Source organism: Mustela nivalis (assembly GCF_964662115.1).
Source record: "Mustela nivalis genome assembly, chromosome: 8".
Lineage (NCBI taxonomy): Eukaryota > Metazoa > Chordata > Mammalia > Carnivora > Mustelidae > Mustela > Mustela nivalis.
In genome coordinates this window covers 1,673,433-1,689,474 of record NC_139027.1, presented here as the reverse complement: position 1 = coordinate 1,689,474, position 16,042 = coordinate 1,673,433, and the positions used below count along the sequence as shown (strand labels likewise).

Sequence of the window (16,042 nt, the reverse complement as noted above, 5' to 3'; positions counted from 1 at the left end):
GAAGGAGCACAGCTCCGTGCTGTCTGCGGCACCTCCTGAATCCCGGCTCTCACCCCAGCCAGGAACCTCCCCCCTGCCCTGCAGATCAGACTCTGCCATGGGAACAGGTCCCTTGTTGAGAAGTCGGGGATTAAGTTAGGAGCAATGATCTGCCTTCTGCCCCGTGGTTGATCTCCTATCAGATTTGCTTTGAGTGGGCATCAAGGCAGGACAGCCACATGCAGGAGGCGGCAGCAGGAGCTGGACCCGCTGAGCTCCCTCCCGCTTCTCCAGAGTTGGAGGGGACATGAGAGCCCAGAGGGATTGCCCTCTGCTCCCCTTGCCTCCAAGGGGGGGAGGAGACCCCGAGGGGCCGGGGCCCCCCCGGGACAGCACACGAGCCAGGAGAGCCCTTGAGAAGGCCGGTGCTCACCTCTGACCCACGCTCAGACTGAAAGAGCAGGGGCTCCGTGCGGGGTGCTGGAAAGCCGCCTCAGGGCAGAGGCCATGCCCTTGTGCTGTATTCTTTGAAACATGAAGAAGTGTGGTTGATGCCCAAAAAGGAAAGGGACCTCAGATGCTGTGGCGGCCCCCTCCGGACTTGCCTCCCGGTGTCTACACGCTGTGATGTCCCCTCCCTGAGCGCGCACGGGACCTGGGGGGGTCACCCCTCGTGGACAGAACGCCCTCGTGGTGGGACGGCACACAACCTCCCAGATCAGGTCTCGCTCGTGTCTCTGACGCAGCCCATGGAAAGGCCCCCGTGACAAGGAGCCTGACCCAACCCATGACCACCACCGGTGGGCAGAAGGGGGTCCGCCTGCACCCCAAGGAGAGTCCAGATCCATGGATACCGTGAGATCCTTCATGTTGTTGTCACAAAATTCGGTCCAGGGCGAGTCGTCCGTCACCGATGGGCAGCGCCCACGGGACAGGACACCACGAGGACACCACACGCTCGCACGTCAGCTGCACACAGCTTTGGTTTCCTTCCCCCGAAACCTGCGCTTGCCCCAAGCAAAATGTCCCCTATTTAGGTCACAGTGAAAAGGAGCAGACATTTTAACGTAATTGCAGACACGTGGGCCAAAGGGAGGGCTTCTTCTCCACGCGGAAATGGAAGGGCCGACGGGAACTGAAGACGCTGCTGCCACTGTTTGTGCTCAACTGCAGTCGTATTTCAAGCTTTTATTTTATAGTTTGGACAAAGGCAGAGCGATTCTGAGTAACAATTCCCCACGGAGCAGGAGGCGACGGCGCAGGGCTAACAGGTGACTTCCTCGGCCACCAGGCCCCCAGCCAGCCCCGCGGCCTCCCTCCCGAGCACCGCGCTGTCCGCGGCCCAGAAACGCGGGCTGGGGGCCGCCAGCGCAGGGGGCAGGGGCACGGGGGTGCGGGCAGGGGCGGCCCGGGGCGGGGCGGAGGGGACGGCCGCCCGCTCACACGTGCTCCTTGTCGAACTCGCACAGGAAGTGCATGGTGACGTGGCAGGCCACGTCGTTCCAGCCGCCCGAGGCCACCATCTCCACGCAGTCCTCCTCGTCGTAGGCGTTGTTGGGCTCGCCGCTGCGCCACTTGCTGAACGTCTGCATGGGCGAGCGGTCCGCGTACACGAACGTGCCCTCCCGCTCCAGGTCGTTGATGCCGATGAAGACGCGGGCCAGGCCGGCCTGCGCGATGTAGGCGGCCATCAGGCCGTTGGCGGCCTCGTCCTTGGGCATGCCCAGCGTGCCCCCGCGGCCCTGGCAGGACAGCTGCGCGTCCACGTACCTCTTCTCCTCCTTCACCAGCAGGTAGATCTTACTGTCCGTCTCGCGCACGCCGGCGACAGCTGCGGGGGAGGGCAGTGCTGGAAAGTGAGCACTCGCGTTTCTGTAAACACGCTCGGTGCGCCCCACACGCGAGTCCCGCCGCCCGTGGGCGCGGGCGGGACCCGCAGGCCCGGCCCCTCGGGGTTGGGGGGGGAGGGGGAGCAGGGAGACGCGGAGAGCATACCATTTTTTATGAATTTTAGCTCCGTCGTCAGCTGTGTGACCTGGTTGTCCATCTCGCCGATGGCCTTCCTCAGCTGGCTGCATTCACACGGGATGCCTGCGGAGACCCGGCCCCCCGTGTTAGAGGCGACTGGGGGCTGGCTCAGGAAAGCGGCCCCCCACCCAGACAGAAGGCTTCCTCGGCCAGCAGACCCCATGGGTCTTCGAAGCCGGGACGCAGATTCCGGGCTTCATCCCGAAGGCAAGGAGAAGCAGCCCAGGGACATCAACGGGGCAGCACCAGGACTGACCCGTTTTGAGACAGGGCTCTGGGTGGGAAGAGGGGAGGATGGGGGAGATGGGGCTGGGGGATAGAGTCGTGGCCGCAGCTCAGGGGACAAGGGGCTCGGGGCAGGGACATGCAGATGCAGAGAAGCCGGCACGTCTGAGGCGGGGCCCCAGGGCCTGAGGGGGTCCTGGCCCTTCCGGGGCCCCTGAGCTGCCGCCAGGAGGAGCTCCACCGGTCGACGCCGCTCCCCGTCCCCAGCCTCGGGGACCTGGCCACTGCCAGCCCCTTGCCTTCCCCGGACCAGAGCATGTCCGGCCTGCCCTGGCCATAACACAGCCCGCAGGCAGGACCTCCTCTCTCCCTGCAAAGCCCATGGCGCTGAGCGCAGCCACACTTCCAGATGGAACATGCCCCGCAGGAGACGGGGCCCGTCTTCCAGAACCTCACCGTCCTCCACCCCCAGAGTCTGGAACACCCTCACTTCCACACTCGGCGGCTCATTGACACTCCGGCCCGGGCGTGTTTCTGGGGCAGAGCCCGTCTGAGACCAGACCCGCGCCCACGCCCTCTGGGGCTGCCCTGCTTTCTGGATTATTCTCTGCGGTGACAAGCAGGAGGCTGGTTCCTCCGTGTCCTTCAAATTGTCCCGTGGCCTCCAGGCTGTCCCCACACCCCTCCACGTCTTCCTCCCTGCAGGACCGTCCGCATCCAGAGGTGGCCATGAGAGGCGCTGCCATCCCTCCCGTGACCTCACGTGGCCAAATCCACGCCCACCAGCCATTCCTCCTCCTCCCCCCGCAGCGCGGACGAGCCCTCCAGACAAGGGCTTTTACTCAGACATCTCTTTCGTCGTCGCCAGTTTCCAAGCTCCGAGCTTGCCCGGGGCTACTCTCTGAATGTCACCATCAGGGTGAATGACAGCAAGTGGAGGCATGGTTGGTGGAGACACAGAAAGACGGGCTGATTCAACAAGCAGATGCCAGCACGTGCCCCCACACACGGCGGTCTGGAGGGGACGGTCAGCCCCAACCACTGGGAGCCCGTTCAGCTCCACGATCCCCCCACCCGGTCCCCCGGGGCCTGACGGCAAGCTCACAGGGAGGTCACAAGAGCCTGAACGAGGTGCTGATGCAGGGACAGGACACAGGACGGCGGTGCAGACGGCCTGGGACCGTGGAGGACGGCAGAGACAGCGTGGAACCGTGGGGGGCGATGTGTGTGGCGTGGGACAGAGGACAGTCGTGGCGGGGAAATGGCCAGCAGCACACAGAGGACAACACCCGTGTGGGAAACGCCACGTGAGCGAGGGGTGGCTGGACCCTCGTGAACAGCGGGACATGGAGGACGTGCACCAAGCACGCGGACAGATAAGTCCAGGCAGGAGGGGCCACCGAGGGGGCATGTGGCTGGGGGAGCCGCGCGGAGGAGGACAGGCAGCAGACAAGCTCCACAGAGAGAGGGCCGCGGCCGCAGGACAGCAGGTAGAGAGGCCACCGTCATCGGCACCAGGAAGCTGGACACGTCCCCTGAGCAGCCAGGGTCCCGGGTGACCTTCTCGGGCTTCAGAGGAGGTTGCAGGGGGCTCCGGAATGAGAAAGCGCAGACGTGCCTCCCGAGGAGCGCGTGGTCAGAGGAAGGGGGAAGCTTTTCGAAGTGAGGAACACGCGCTTGGGGACGGGGGTATCTGAGCCGACCCGTGTGGTCGGTGAGCACTGCGGTCCCAAGAAGGACATGAAAATACTCAGGTAGAAAGGAGTCGAATACTGAAATAGTCTAGGAGAGGGTGTGACAGACAAGGAGAGGGGACGCCAGCCACGGGTACTCCGTTTTCCGGACCACAGGGGTTTCATTGCATGATTCGCACTTCCGTGCCGAGTGCAATTTTCCCCACGTCTTGGTTACTGTAACCAGCGCTGCTGTGAACACGGGGGTGCAGTCATCCGGCGGAGTTAGTGTTGCCTGCTCTGGATACACTCCCAGAAGTGGGATCGCTGGAGAACACGTTGGCTCTATTTTTACCTCTGGAGGACCTCCGCGCTGTCTTCCAGAGCGGCCGCACCAGGCTGCACTCCCGCCGACAGTGCACGACAGTCCCCTTTCTCCACCTCCTCGCCAGCACCTGCTGCTCTTGTGTTTTGGTCACAGCCGTTCCGACAGGTGCGAGGTGACTGCTCATGGTGGTGTTGGTTCGTGATGACTAGAGAGCCTGCGTTTCCTCTCACGTACCTGTCACCCTTCCGCGCATCTTCCTGAGAAAAATGTCCGTCCAGCTGCCTTGCCCATTTCTAACCGGCTCTTTCGCTGAGGTGTTGTATGAGCTCCTTGCAGGTTTTGGATCGGCTCATCATCCAATGTACGGTTTGCTACTAGTTTTTCACTTGGTTGGTGGTTTCCTTTGCTTTGCAGAAGCTTTTGAGTTTGATGAGGTCGCACTTGCTTACTTTTCCTTTTGTTGCCTTTGCTCTGGGCATCATACCCCAAAACCCGAGACCAAGATCCGCATCGGGGAGCTTCCTTCCTGTTTTCTTACAGGAGTTTCATGGGTCTCGGGTCCTACATTTAAGTCTCTGGCCCATTTCTAGTTAGTCTTTGTGAGCAATGTAAGATGGGGTCCAGTTTCATTCTTTTCTACGTATGGTCCTGTTTTCCCAAGAGACTGTCTTCTCTCCATTAGTGTTCATGGCTCCCTTATTGAATGTGCCTGGGTTTGTTTCTGGGCTCTTGGTGCTGCCGCATTGGGACTGTTACCGTGCCTATGTCACAGCAGCTGCATTGGTCTGTGGGACTGTTACCATGCCGGTGTCACAGCAGCCCCATTCCTGTCGCTTCATGGCACAGCTTGAAATCTCAGCGTGTGATGCCTCCTGCTTGGTTCTCCAACATTATAAGCCCCGTAAGAAATGGGAGCCCTTCAAGACTGTTTCCAAGAGGAACCAAAACCAGCCAGCCACCCTACGTGTCCATCCGCGGAGGAGGGTTCATGAGCTGTGACGTGTATACATGGAGTGACACTCAGCTGCAAACAATTAGGAAACCCTGTCATTTGTTTTAAGATTTTGCTTATTCATTTCAGAGAGAGAGAGCGAGTGCGCGCACAAGAGAAGGAGAGGGAACATGAGAGAGAGCGCAAGCAGGGGCAGAGGCAGAGGGAGAGGGAGAAGCAGACTCCTCGCTGAGCAGGGAGCCAGGCGCGGGACTCCATCCCAGATCCTGGGATCATGACCTGAGCTGAAGGCAGACGCTCAACCGACTGAGCCCCTAGGCGCCCCAGGGAATCCTGTCATTTGTGATAACAAGGATGGACCCTTAAGTCATCGCTGCTGGGAAGCGAGTCGGGCAGAGAAGGGCCCACCCCGCAGGCTCCCCCTTCCACGTGTGGGGGGAGGGAGCAGGAGGAAGGGGCCGGCAGGTGCAGACGCCCACCAGGGATGCGGCGCGCGTGGTGAGGACCACGGCCCTTCGTGGGACACACGGGGGAGCTGGTAAGAGAGCAAGTCCTTGGAGTTCTCATCCCAGGGATCATTTTTTTCCCCTTTTCTCTTCTTTCTTTTCTTTTTATTGTGTTTCTATGAGAAGACGGATATTAGCTGAAGCGATGGTGGTGATCGTGTCACATTATCTGTAAACCAAACCACTGTCCTGTAACCCTTAAACCTTTACAGCAAGGTATGTTAATTATCTCTCAATAAAACAGGGGCAAGTGCAAATTTTCATGCATGTTTTAAAGCCCGGCGGCCCGTGTGCCATACCTGGTTCTCCATTAGGGCCAGGGGGTCCCATGTCACCAGAATCTCCTTTTTCACCTGAAAAAGGAAAGCAAGTTCAAGCAGAGGTGGGGTGCGTCCCTTGAGGTTAAAACTACCGAAGTTCACAATGTCGTTTCTTCCATGTGTGATGCCCTCGTGTTTCCCGCAGACCCTGTCTTTGCTGTGAACACAGGGAGTTGTGTTCTAAGGTGATTACCTCGGGCTCTGTCGATGTGACCTAGAACATACACCTAGCACGAGATCTGAGAGATGACCCAACCCCCTTCTTTAAGTCAAGTCCAACAAGTCCCGGTTGTGTCATAGAACGGTCTGTCGATACCATGTCATGAACCCCTGGGTCAGGAACAACTAAATCTGACTCTAAGTCTCACCCACCTGGCGGCCGGGAGACAGTGATGCTGGCACCTGGCTGGACCTGGGGACAGTCCCCCCCAGTGCAGCACGTGGGCTCCCACCTGGCCTGAGACACGGCCTCCCACAGAGGACACGCCACACAACCCACCCCACCCCCCAGCCTCCCAGCATATAAAGCCAAGGGGTTGGACACAGCGTGCCAACAACACTTTCTGGCTGCTCTAAAATTAGACAAGTCTATTAAAGGCACATGAATATTCCCGCAGCGCGCTCTCTCCTCCCCGAGACAACCTGAACGTCCCAGTCGTGTGGGAGGGGGCAGGAGCAGCGCCCCCTCCCTCTGTGGATTCCAGGCATCCTGTCCACGTGGGGAGCGGGGGAGCCTGCCAGCCCTGTCTGCAGCATGCCTGGGACTCCCTGGTCAGCCTCGGGGCTTGGAGAGGGCTGCAAGGTCAGCCCAACCAGGCCCAGGAAGCAGATCAGGTAAACCAAGCTAACGAGGGGCTGGTCTGCACACGGCCCCTCGGTGAGACACTGGCGTTGCCCGGAGCACACGTCGTACATGAAAGGCACACGTGTCCCTACTCAGTGGCCAGCACAAAGGGGCAACAACCCAGTTCTCTCTCAACAGATAGAGATGCCATGATCAAGCCCTAAGAAGGAAGGAGATGATCTCTGGACACGTGCCGCTGAGTAAGTCAGACACCCGTGAGGGCCTCGGACACACTGACTCGCGGACTGGAATTAGAGGAGGGGGGACCGCGGCCGAGGGGGGGACCAGAGACCCCGCCTCACCAGGACACGGCTCCTCTCGGGGGGTGAGAAGGTTGAGCAGCTGCTCAACATGCAAAGGTGCTTACTGCCACGGACTTGCGCACCTGAAAACAGCTAACATGTCCAGTTTCACGTTACGACGATTTTACCACCATCTCTCAAAGCCTTTGGGAAGCACACCGGCCCCTCTTCCTGCCGCACACACCGACATGCTCCGGAGCGAGCCAGCAGCCGTGCCAGCAGGTGCTCCCCGCAGGGTTCCCCAGACAGATGCTGGGCTGGCTGGTCTCTGCCACCCTCCTGCCGAGGACCCCTTCCTGCCAGGGACGAGCTGCGGCTGGGGGCGGTGCCTGGCACCGTCAGAACCGACCACCCGAACCCACTCACAGCTCAACCCCCTGGCAGGTTAATGATGCAGAAGGACTCCAGCGCCAGGCTTGGGCAGACCACCCTGAGCTCCCTCCCCAATCACCAGTCCTCCCCGGCCTCGGGCCCCTCCTTAGCACCAAGGGGGAGCTGGGGAGACCTCCACAGGATCGCTCTCTGAAAGTTCGGGGCCCGGGGGTAGGCGCAGGACGTCCCCGGTGCTCCAAGAGTGTTTGCTGACTGGGTGTCTCGGAGCCTTCCTTATCTGCCTGGGCCTCAGTCTCCTGGCCTGTCCCCGCTGCAGGGTTGTGTGGTCAGATGAGGTCTCCAGATAGCCACAGACGAGGGCAAGTGTCTTGTCCCTAAATGGCTGCTCTCAACTGGCTGTTGCCTCCTGGGTCCCATTCTCATGGAAACCCACCCCCCCAACACGGTTTGAAAAAGTCACTGAAGCTGGAAGTGGACAGTGTTTCTGGAGGCCTCCTGTTACTCAGATGGGGCTTGGTGCTTCCTTAAACAGGTTACAGACGTGGCAGTGAAAGGTCTTGTCTGAGTAGCCACCCCCAGTTCTCCGCCAGGGTGCCCCGTGAATCTGCAGGTCGGGGCATGCTCACCCCACTCTGGTGGGCACCCAGCCAGCTGGCAACTCTGAGCGGCCCCAGAGGCAGACCCTGGGACCAGAGGTATCACGTGAGGAGCTCACAGAAAGAAGCAACTGGCCAGTCTGCACGCGTTCTCCAGCGCCCGCCCCGGGAGCCTGGGAGGGAATATGGGACGCAGGGTGCGTCGCAGATACCTTTAGAACCAATGGGACCGACTTTTCCATGGCGACCCGCACCGCCCTTCTGTCCTTTGTCGCCCACGGCTCCTGCGGAAAACACAAGATCAAAATTGGTTGGTGCGCAGGTAGCTCAGCCTACCTCCCGTTTAACTTCACCCACGCACACACGCACGTGCACGCACACGAGAGGAGACGGACCGCGTACGGCTCTCATCTTTACGTGACTGACCCCCGAAGGCTCTTCACGGTCACTTGTTGACAGATTTCCCAGAGGAGGACACACCTCCCCGAAAAGCCACGCGCACTGCGGAACCAAGGAGACCACCGGTGGGTCCCCATCCAGACCTCAGCCCAGGCCCCTCCTGCTCTGCGCTCACATCGGTAGAGAGATGTGCTCCGTCCCCGCCCGGCCCACGTCGAGCAGCCACGCTCCATCCAGGGCACGCGGGCTGCTCTTGGGAGCCGGGAAGCCTCAGCGGGGTGTGCAGTGGCCACCGAGGCCCCTTTCCCCCGAGGGGGGGAGCCTCACTCACGCAGGAAGCTGGGGGAGGGGGTGGGAAGGAGGGTCCGGGGATGCTCCGTCACACGCTTCCGAGGGGTCTAGTCCTCCAGCAGGGCCTGGCCACACAGCGCCACCGTTCCCTGCGTGCAGCTTGGAGGGTCACTCCCTGCAGCTCGCTCACTTTGCCTCTCCCACGCTGCCCATCCCTGCAGGCCGGCCCAGTGACCATCCTCACGCCCTGACCCCACAGGACCGTCCTCACTGACCAGCGCGCTAAGACCCAGGACGGCGGTCCTCCCCCATTCCCAGCAGGGGTCATGCGGGCGGAGGGCGTGTCCTCCCCCAGGTGCTCTCGAACTCTCGGGCCATCCCTGCTGGTCCGCTGCTGACCCCAGACCGCAAACCCAGCCGGCAAACAGCGCACACACACAGAACACTTATTAAAAGAAACACGCGGTCAGACTTCATTTAACATAGAAACTAAGGGAAACTGAGCACAAGCTCCTCCGCAGCAGGGAGGGGACAGGAAGGACTTCGTGCTGCGTACAGATAAGGCTTTGTCCTGCTCTGACGCCAACTCTCACCTTAAACCTGAGGACTTCCCAGCCCGGAACTCGTAGCTTTGCAGACAGACAGAGGTCAGAGGACAGAACACAGGCCTGGGGACAAGCCCGGCTGACATGGAAACGCATCCCCGTGACACAGAAATGGCTGACATTCACACACACTTATTCACGAAGCACCCTCACGCCCACGCTCCTGCTGGCTCACAGAAGCGATCCCTGCACAGATAAGGCCCCGAGGGCCTGAGAGGCTGGTCTGGGTCATGCGGCCGGTGTACAGCAGGACCGAGACAGAGCTGCGACTGCAGATCTGAGAGCCAGTGCCCCCTTCTTGGCACCACGTTTGGCGGGGACCCCAGGGAGGCCGAGGCCAGGCTGGCCCAGCCGTGACAGAGACGACTCGGGCCACAGATCCTGTGGACTGTGAGCTCCGCGTGGTGCGGCAGGACTTAGCCCGGCGGCAGGCGCGGAGTGGTCGGACACCTGTAACAGATGTGCGGATGCAGGAGAGGGGCTGTGAGGCAGCCCTGGCGAGTGAGGGGGTGGGGAAGGTGCCCCGAGGGACACAACCTCCAGGTGGGGAGCTAGAAGAGAGTGGCAAGGGGACCCAGGGTTGCCGCGTCTGGTGACACGCAGAGGGGCTGGGAGGGGGCGAGGGCACCCGGTCAGGCAGCAGGTGAGAGCCAAAGACAGGTGCCCAGGAGCAGGGTCGGGGGGCAGGGAGGGCGGTGGGAGAATGCCACCTCTGGGAAGGGGTCAGGAGTGGGTGACGTTGGGGAGGCCCCTGGGCAGGCAGGAATGGGGGGAGGAGCGGGAAGCAGGCTATTCCCGCGGGGACCCGCACGGCAGGAATGTCTGGCTGGGCCCGCAGCGGCCTTCTCTGCGAAGGCCCCAGACCAGCAGTGAGTGGTAGTGGTGAGGTGGCCCCACAGGAGGGGCAGGCCCAGAGGACCTTGCGGGGCGGTGAAGGAGGGGTGCCCACAGGGTCGGAGCTGCGTGGTGAGACAGGGACAAGCGTGAGGCCCTGGCCGGAGCGGGGTCAGCGGCTGAACATGGCAGAGAAGCCTTGGGATGAGGCCAGGCATGGACCTCTGGCTGGGAGCTCACGGGGACCCTGGGGCCAAATATGGGGGCGCTCCCCGTGGGGCAGAGTTGGCGCAGGGCCACGAGCAAGGAGCAGCAGGGTGTGGACATGGCGCTGCCTAGTGGGAGGCAGCCCTTCAACGCCCCATCCCTGTGTGGGGCCGGGGTCCGTGGGGGACAGCGCCGGGAACTGGCTCCGCGCTCCTCGTCTCCGTCCTTGCCCACCGGAGCCAGGCCTGCCCCTCCCGCCCCTGCGGCCAGAGGACCCTGGGTCACTGCTGACCTGCTCCAGTCTCCTGACCGGCCCTTCCCCCCACCAGGGTCCCCGGAACAGGCTCACCCCCAGTGACCCTACTGCTGAGCCCCCAGAGCAGCCAGCAGGGAAGGGAGCAAGAGCAAACCGCGTTCAATCACCCCGAGCCCAGCACTTAGCCCGTCACACACTCACCCCCGGCAACCCTGCTCCGGACAGCGGGGCTGTCACCGCTGAGCGCTGGCTTGTGGGAAACGTGCCCCAAGTTCAGTGTCGCGGGGAGAGGCTGCCGCCTGCCTGAGGCAGTGAGGAAGGGGCCTTACTTCCCGCTGAAGCAGGAGCAGGTGCTCGGCCACCACCACGCTCCCCGCCATCTGGAAGCCACGGTCTGGAACGCCTCTGGGGCCCCTTCCGCCACAGCCTGTCCCAAGACTGACCCAGGGATTAGAACGTGGCTCTGCCCCCTGCGCCCCACGGCTCTCATGCCACGTGCCAGAGAGACCCCGCGCTGGTCTGCTCCACCTCCACGACTCGGCCCTGCAGCCGCGCAAGCACTGTTCTCCCCGGAACCGCCCCTCCAGCTTGCTCGCCCCGCTGCCTCTCCCTCTGTCTGCTCGTCCGAGGAGCGGCCCCCGCCCAGGCTGAGTGCCCCCGCGTGGCCTGCCCACCGTCACCTCCCGCAGGGGACTGAAGCGTGTCCTCCCGCCCAGTGCTGAATCCTGGCCCCCTGTGATGGGGGCTGCCAGTGGGCCTCGGCAGGTGAGCGGGGTTCGAGGAGGTCGTGGGGAGGGGGCAGGTTGCCCAGCACGGGACTGTTGCCCTTGCAGTCAGGAGGGACGCCAGAGCTCGCTGTCTCTCTCCAGCAGGAGAGAAGACGGCCGTCTGCTGCCCAGGACGACCTCCTCGGCAGAGCCTGACCAGGCCGGCGCCCGGATCTCGGACGTGCAGCCGCCGACGCAGTGACAAACACAGGTCTGCTGTTGCAGTGGTCCAGCGTGTGGTGTCTGCCTCCGCAGCCCGGCCGGCCACGTCCCCGCCCTTGTCCCGACGCTCGTGCCCACTGAGGAGGTCAGAATCCCGGAGCTGACTGCAGCGTTTCTGCTCAGCCGCTGGCGAAGAGCATTCTGCAGAAAATCAGAGTTCCCTGGGACGCGTACACACGCTGTGTGCCCCCACGGGGGCAGCCTCCCGTCCCCAGCCTGCTTCCAAACGGCTGAGCTCTCTGTCCCCTAACTCTGGAGTGCACCCCCTTCCTGGCATCCAGAACGGACCATGAGTGTGGGAAAAGTCAGTTGGAACTGCAGGATAAAGGTCAGGAGGACCTTGTGTTCAAGCTTTCCTAACTTTCCTGTCTCCCCCAAACGTGAGGTCCTTCTGCTATTGTCACTCAGCAGTCACTGCTTGTCACTCAATGTCACTTCTGCTTGTCACTCAGCAGTCACTTGTCACTGCTTGTCACTCAGCAGTCAGCAGCGGTCAGCTGTGACCTTCCGTACCCGTCCTCGCGGGGACGTTCAGACGGAGTAAGTACAACACAAGGTCCCTACGGTGCTCCAACGAAGACAGTCTCTGAGCAGGAAGTCTCGGTGCAGACCGTCCCAGCGAACCCATTCTTCAGATGGGAAGACAGAGGCCCAGAGAGACCCAGGGACTTGCACCTGCACTGACCAGCAGGAAGGACTGTTTCCAACACACAGGAACACCCCGGCCAAATTCCCATGAGACGGGGCAGGGTCACCAGAGCCCGGGGAATAAAGGGATGTGCCTTCCCGCCCAAAACCCAACGGTACAGAGGAGTGTGGGCATCACATCAGTGCACAGGCCGGCTGTGAGGGTGGACCCGGCACGTGAACGGAGGGTCCCTGCCCTCCAGGAAGACCCCGGCAAGAATGGTAGGAGGGGAGCCGTTCTCCCTGAGGCCCAGGCCGAGAAACTCGAAACGACACCAGCGCCCTGTTAACCCACCTAGGCACCGGCGCCCCACGCGTGCCGGCGGAGGAGAGCCCTGCATGCAGGCACTCGCTGTCAGAAGCACAGCTGCTGACGTGCCTTCCCCACCCCCGCAGAACGACGCACCCCTGGGCCGCCCCGGGGTCCAGCACACACCTGCTGTCGCGAACAAGTTATAACCTGAGAGGACAGGAGAGCCGTGGGCTGTCCGCCCATCTCTGAATCACACAGCCAAACATTCACGCCAGGTGCCACTGTCCCCTGCAGGTCCCAGACCCAACTCCTGCCCCTGGAGAAGAGAGGGACGCTGCCTGGGGCGTTCCGAGGAAAACCGGAGGCCTCACGGAACAGGGTGCCCCTGCCAGGGAGGAGACCTCACTGTGCCCCGGCCGGAGCCGGCCACTCGGCACCTGGCCTCAGCAGCCTCCGGAACCCCAGGAGAACAAATGTCCATGTTTAAGCAGCACCATCTGTGGGATTTGTTACGGCAGCCCTAGAAGACCAGGACAATTTCTCTGCACCCCCAAGAGAAACGAGTTCAGAGTGACCCACCTCGAGTCACACAGCACTCGAGGGAAGACTGCCGTTCTGTGACCCCGAGCACGGACTCCACAGCCAGGCAGATGAGACCCTGATCCCAGGGCAGAGCTGTGCAACCTTGGACACGTCACCCACTCTGAGCCTCAGCGTCCTCATCCCTCGAGACGCATCACGGCGGTGGTCGGCACCTGTGTCGCTGAGCACCTGGGAACAGTTTCACACAGACGGAGGCCCCTGCTCCGCGTCCGGGGCTCCCCACCCGCGCCAGGCTGGGGACAGCGGCTTCCCGGCACCAGGGACATCCTGCACTGAGCCAGTTTCCAGCAGCTAGGCTGAGTGCACGCCGCAGGCTTGTGACCACCCGGCTGGGACTCGGAGGCTGAGGACATGCGGCCAGCGGGGAGCGGGACTGCTGCCGGGCTGCCCTGCCTTACCCACACCAGCCTGTCCCTCTTGCTCTAACCTCAGCCTCCTCCACTGGGCCGGCCCCGCAGGCCCTGAGATTCGAGAAGACCTGGTCGTTGCCCCATGGTGCTGTGGCCGTACAGGAGGCCCCACGGGTGGTCAGAGAGCCCACCCCGCTGCACACGTGCTCCGACAGAGCAGTCCGGGAAGAGCCACCCTCGCTGGTGCTGGGCAGTGTTCACACACACACACACGTGCATGCTCACGCCCATACATGCTAATGCACAGGCACCTAGAAACACGGCCCCGTGTGTGCACACGTGTGTGCAAACATGGCTGCACCTATTCAACCACATACACACATGCCACACACACGTGCATGTGTACAAGCACACCACCCGAGGCTGTGAGGCTGGTAACCATCAGCTGGGTTTGAGCCCAGACTTCCAGGGCACCCAGAGGTCCCCCAGCCCCTGTACACTCGCGCCGGTGCCATGCCTCACCCCCTACACCTATCATGGGAGGGGCCATCCCTCCAGGAGAAACGTTTTATCTCTCCGGTGTGTTGAAAAGAAAGGGTGAGAACCAATCCCCTGAGACTGTTGACAGGTTCTCCAGGGCAATCCCAGGTGGCTGGCATAGCTCACTTGTTTTCACCTGCAGACACTTCTTGGGAGGTAACCTGGGGCAGAAGACTGTTGTGGTTGCAAACCCAGAGGCTGTCCAAGGAGCGCGGGTCAGAGCAAGAGCTCTACCGCCTTCTCCCGCTTCCGGAAAGGTCTTCTTGCTCCTCCAAACGACAAGAAGCTTCTTGCAAAAAGCACACACGTCTCTGTCCCTCGGTTGCAGGAGATGATTAGAAATGCACCAGATGCTGCAGCCCCGTCCCCTTCTGCCTGAAGAGCTTTTTGCCGAGGCCCCCGGGAGCCGGGAGCCGAGGTAATGCCCCTGCACCCGCTAATGAGACGTGTGCGAGACCACGTCTGTCCTCCAGACACGCACAAGGCACGAGAGAACGGGAGCCGCTCACTGCAGGCAGGTAACTCTTATTAATTTTAATGACGATCTCACACAGTCCTTTGAAGTGGGATCAGGGCAAAGGGGCACTCAGAATTCAGCTTCCCTAGCGACTTGTAATGAAGGGCCTGTCACTGACATGGGGTTACCCTCCACCTCCGAGTGCCGGGAGGGCCCCCAGAGCCTAAGGCAAGTGGCCCAGGAGCCTCCCCGATCTCGTCTGAGCAGCATCTGGGGACGCGGAGCGCTGAAAACGAAGGTGATGCTGGAAGCAGTGTCAGCCACGCAGTTCTGAGCCGCTGCCGCAGAGCAACGCAGGCCAGAAAGGCGGGGAGTGTCCTTGCTCCAATGGAGGACAGAGGACAGCGGGAGGCGTCTGCGCACCCTGGCCTGGCTTGTGGTTCTGGAAAAAGGATTCGTCAGCTTGCACGCACTTCCTCTTGTTCAAGTTCCCGGCCGGGCTGGGGGGCTGCTCCGTGGGCTGAGCTGAGACCCCCGCCCAGCACACGCACATGAGCCAGAGGCAGTCCCCCTGCGGCCTGACCCACGTGGGTACAAGCGGTGGAGCGGGCTGCGAGGGCGTGCGGGCACTCAGGACCCGTCACCTCCCAACCCACCGGCAGGCCCTGGCCACATCACACGAACAGCAGCTCCGGGCGGCGTCTGCCGATGGACGCCCGCATCTCAGCCGCACGTTAACGAGAGCCCAGCGGGCTGCTGCATCCTGCAGTCTGAGAGGCATCGGGGGAGCGAGCCCTGCGGTCAGCAGACGGCAGAGAGCCCGGCTTGGCGTGGCCACAGACCTGCCCTCTACCACCTGGAGCAGGGCCCACAGATGCACCGCCCAGACCCTCAGCACAGGGCATGGGGTCACTACAGATTGCAAAGATATTCGAAGATACTGAATTCAAGAGCTTTTCCAATGGGTGAGGAGCTTCCAGGTGCCACATCTCCCGGGAGGCCCTGGAGCCCTAAGGAGAGAGTGAGGGCGCCTGCCCCAGGGGCCCACCATCCTGCTTGGAGTCTGGTGTGTAACGAAACGGGCATGACAGGGCTGTGGCACGCCGTGCCCACCGCACACTTGGCAGGACTTGCCACAAAGGACCACTCCCGAGGACCCCAGGGGACGTGTCCCTCAGGCCTCAATGCCAGGGCGGTCGGCGAGTCTAGGCAGTTAATGGATTCTGAGTCTCTCGGTCCTCGCGCCCTGGGAAGCCCTAAGAGGAGGTGGCCGGGCAGGACGGTTGTGACGGCCCCGGCCCCCCACACCACCACACTCACGCTGCTTCCCCTGGAGAAGAGTAAGTTGGAGAACCACGGGTGTCTCCCTCGGGCCCCGACGTGAGGACGTGAGCCACCTGTGCGGCTCGCCCCACCGAACACCCAGGACCTCACAGCATGAATTTCACTGAAATAACCTCACCTTATACATGAGGATAATATTTT

The 16,042-nt window shown here is 62.1% G+C and overlaps 1 protein-coding gene across 5 annotated transcripts in view; it reads right to left on the bottom strand.

Annotated features, from left to right (window-relative positions):
- Positions 1-1,147: 1,147 nt before the first annotated feature.
- The window catches only part of COLEC11 (collectin subfamily member 11), a 34,899-nt gene continuing 20,004 nt past the window's right edge, over positions 1,148-16,042 (bottom strand). For 3 of the 5 annotated variants that reach the window (XM_082746359.1, XM_082746356.1, XM_082746357.1), the window contains 4 exons: positions 8,299-8,370; positions 5,991-6,044; positions 1,975-2,070; positions 1,148-1,828 (listed from right to left, as the gene is read on the bottom strand). In XM_082746359.1, the coding sequence (XP_082602485.1) occupies positions 1,419-1,828; positions 1,975-2,070; positions 5,991-6,044; positions 8,299-8,370 (632 nt within the window). In that variant the 3' untranslated portion in view covers positions 1,148-1,418. The remainder of the gene's footprint in view (positions 1,829-1,974; positions 2,071-5,990; positions 6,045-8,298; positions 8,371-16,042) is intronic. The other 2 variants (XM_082746360.1, XM_082746358.1) reach the window with 1 other exon arrangement.